Source organism: Tupaia chinensis, unplaced genomic scaffold, assembly GCF_000334495.1.
Source record: "Tupaia chinensis unplaced genomic scaffold, TupChi_1.0 Scaffold143886_1, whole genome shotgun sequence".
Classification (NCBI taxonomy): domain Eukaryota; kingdom Metazoa; phylum Chordata; class Mammalia; order Scandentia; family Tupaiidae; genus Tupaia; species Tupaia belangeri.
In genome coordinates this window covers 122639-124763 of record NW_006203737.1, presented here as the reverse complement: position 1 = coordinate 124763, position 2125 = coordinate 122639, and the positions used below count along the sequence as shown (strand labels likewise).

General features: G+C 40.4%; 1 protein-coding gene across 1 annotated transcript in view; it reads left to right on the top strand.

Annotated features, from left to right (window-relative positions):
* Nucleotides 1–2125, top strand: part of PLS3 (plastin 3) — a gene marked incomplete in the record, with an annotated part of 72858 nt that overhangs the window by 59112 nt on the left and 11621 nt on the right. The window contains 1 exon segment of the mRNA XM_027767047.1: nt 366–461. Coding sequence (XP_027622848.1) covers nt 366–461 — 96 coding nt within the window.

Below are 2125 nucleotides of genomic sequence, written 5' to 3'. Positions count from 1 at the left end.
TTTCCCTATGCTTCCTGGATTTCTGCTCTCCCACTTTCTTTCTTTACTTTCATGCTTGTTTTTCTATCAAGCTTATTGACTTCAGTAATTCAGTGAAGGTACAAAACTAGTTTTACATTTATTATCATGACTGTATTGATGACGTCCATGGATTGTAACATCATGTCGAAACCCAGTTCATCCGAATTTAAGATGGACGTAAGGCCAGCTAGCTGGGCTTTTCTGGGGGAAACAACCTGTTACAATACAGGACAGAGATTGGTTCTATATATTCTCACAAAATCCAATGCAAATGTCCATGGGACACTAGGATACGCTCATTCTCGGTAAATGCGACCTCACTGACATTATCAATACTTTTGTAGGATTCCAAAGCCTATTTCCATCTTCTCAATCAAATCGCTCCAAAAGGACAGAAGGAAGGTGAACCACGGATAGATATTAACATGTCAGGTTTCAACGTGAGTATAAATGGCCTTTGAATTCTATAGCCTTATGAAATTATGGTCAATTTCCTATAAATGGAAGAATTTTTATAATTCCATGTGGTGGTGGTGATGATGTTGAGCATTTTTTTAAAATGGAAGCTACTGTACGTGTACTGCAGAGGCAAAAATATCTCGCTTTGATTGATATTGATGTTACATTTATGAGTTCCATAATGATGATGGTATCCGTTTATATGGATGGCATAAAATAGCAAAGTAAGTGTGGGAAATAAGCACGCGAGACTAAGCTCTTCCTAGTATTCGGATTATATCCTCAGTAATAAACTTAATGACCACAAATTCGCATATACATCTGTAATACTCCTGGGTTGAGAGTCATTGAATGTATTTATAAACTCCTGATCTGTGACATCCTATCTAGAATCACTGTCAGGGCCCATGTTCCCTGGTTAAGTCCCTGATTGATTCTGTGACCTTGGACAAATTCCATCATGCTCGTGAATAAAGTAAGGCGTTAAAATAGACTGTTTAGTCGCAAGTTTTTTGGATCCTGTGGCTTTTTCTAACTCCATATGTGGAATGCATTCTATTAATTAACAAAATCGCAAATCTAGCTTACTATACACTGGGACTGGGTGAATTATATTAGCTAAACCATCTTACGCTGCCCCTGCCAGAACTGGATTTGTAACTGACTCGTATGCCTATATTTCTGTCCATATATTAAACACGAAATTCTTCGGCCAAGATCCCCCTAGAGTAGACAGAGATGAGGGGCCATCCTGGGCATTAAGGAAGCGGTCTGGGTGACTAATCAGGTGATCTTACGCCTGGATAAATGGCACCGGTATGCTAACTGATCCTGATTCGGTAACAGTTTTCTTCATTCAATCCTCCCTGATTTTATTTTATTGTTTTATTTTATTTTTGTCATCAGGGTGCATGCACTTGCCAGAGAGAGAAAATGAGGAATCGAGATAACACCTCCATGGGGCCTGGTCTCGCCAATTCTCATCTCCTCCATTTCTTCCCTTTTTGGGGATTTTGGGGCAGACGTGAACATGTGTCTGGAGTGCTTTTCAAGCTGCAGAGTCTGGGACTCAAACCGCAGCATGTGAGATTCAGTCACCTAACCACCATGCCATCACCTGGCCCACTGATTGAGTGTCTTAAAAACAATCCTTCCTGGGCCAGCTGGTGGAGTGTTGGTTAAGGCATTTGGGTCTCACATGGCCGACGATGCAGCTCGAAAGACTGTGTCCTTTCTAAGTCTGTTGCCCCCAAACTTCCCTTCCCTTCCCTTCCCTTCCCTTCCCTTCCCTTCACCACCAGAACACTCATTTACCCCTGAGGCTTGCTCCTACTTTTTCCATCTTTTTCAGCCTTATGCCTTTGTTAGGGTCTAATTTTTAAACCTGAACATTTTTTGTTTTACTTTATTAGTTAATCTATTTATTTTATATGTTCGATTCTGCTTATTTTTGGGTGCATTTTGGCACGAGAAATGTAATCCCGAGTTAAATGTGCTTGGTAATTAGATGTGTGTCTGGCGCCATCTAGTGTATCTTAAAGGCACTGCACATGCAGCAAAGCCAACCTTTTTCTGGTTTTCCACTCAAAACAGTTTTCTAATAAGTACCATATGTTCACTAAAAGAAAGTAGAATTGTATACCCA